At 45.0% G+C, this 766-nt stretch overlaps 1 protein-coding gene across 1 annotated transcript in view; it reads left to right on the plus strand.

Annotated features, from left to right (window-relative positions):
* SKP2 (S-phase kinase associated protein 2) overlaps positions 1–766 on the plus strand; it is a 10,698-nt gene that overhangs the window by 1,057 nt on the left and 8,875 nt on the right. Inside the window, exon 2 of the mRNA XM_014309102.2 lies at positions 83–92. Within this exon, the coding sequence (XP_014164577.1) occupies positions 83–92 (10 nt within the window). The remainder of the gene's footprint in view (positions 1–82; positions 93–766) is intronic.

Raw genomic sequence — 766 nt, forward strand, 5'->3', positions numbered from 1 at the left:
GCGCTCTTGGACTCTTGGAAGGGGTGTCATAGGATACTGGGTTCCTTTCCTGGTGTCAAAATGTGGTTTTAGTCTGGGTAAGTATGGGATGCAAAATAAATAAGCAACTCTCTCCAGACATTATGCTGTCATACAGAAGGTGGAAACACCTTCAGACATTCCTGTTTTTATATAAGATGCCGTGCTGGATCAAAGGCAGCTGTTACTGAGCTCCACCATCCAGAAATCTCCCATGTGCATCATGACACCTTCTGGAGCCCTGAGAGAAGCTGTGATTTGTACCACATTGCTTCACATAATTCTTGGAATGGTAGCATGTGTGTTTTAGGAAGCAGTTTGTAGTACCTGATTTTTTTCTGTGTATCACACAGAAACGTAGCTTACCTTGAGCTCCCTTCTGGGACCCTTGTGTGCATAGGAAGAGTGGCAGAGGGGGAAGAAAAACCCAGAGAATCATACAAGCGTTAGATTACAAAGGCAGTAACTAAGATGCTCATGTTCCCCAAGTGAGTATGTGAGTAGTGTCCCTGGCCTTACTATGTGTACAGAGTGACTATTACAGGAACATTTGCATTTACCAGTTGGGCCTGGGCAAAGATGGTAAAAATGTCATCCTGCAATGATGAGCTGCAAGGGAGATGAATAGTGGGGCTGATGCTTGATGTAGGCTGATGTGCAGCCTACAGAGAAACTGCAGAGGGACTTTTAACAACCAGACCCAACAAGGCATCTGACCAGCCGGCAAAAATGAACCAGCTTTAACTAG

This window comes from Geospiza fortis, unplaced genomic scaffold (assembly GCF_000277835.1).
Source record: "Geospiza fortis unplaced genomic scaffold, GeoFor_1.0 scaffold163, whole genome shotgun sequence".
In the NCBI taxonomy this organism is placed as follows: domain Eukaryota; kingdom Metazoa; phylum Chordata; class Aves; order Passeriformes; family Thraupidae; genus Geospiza; species Geospiza fortis.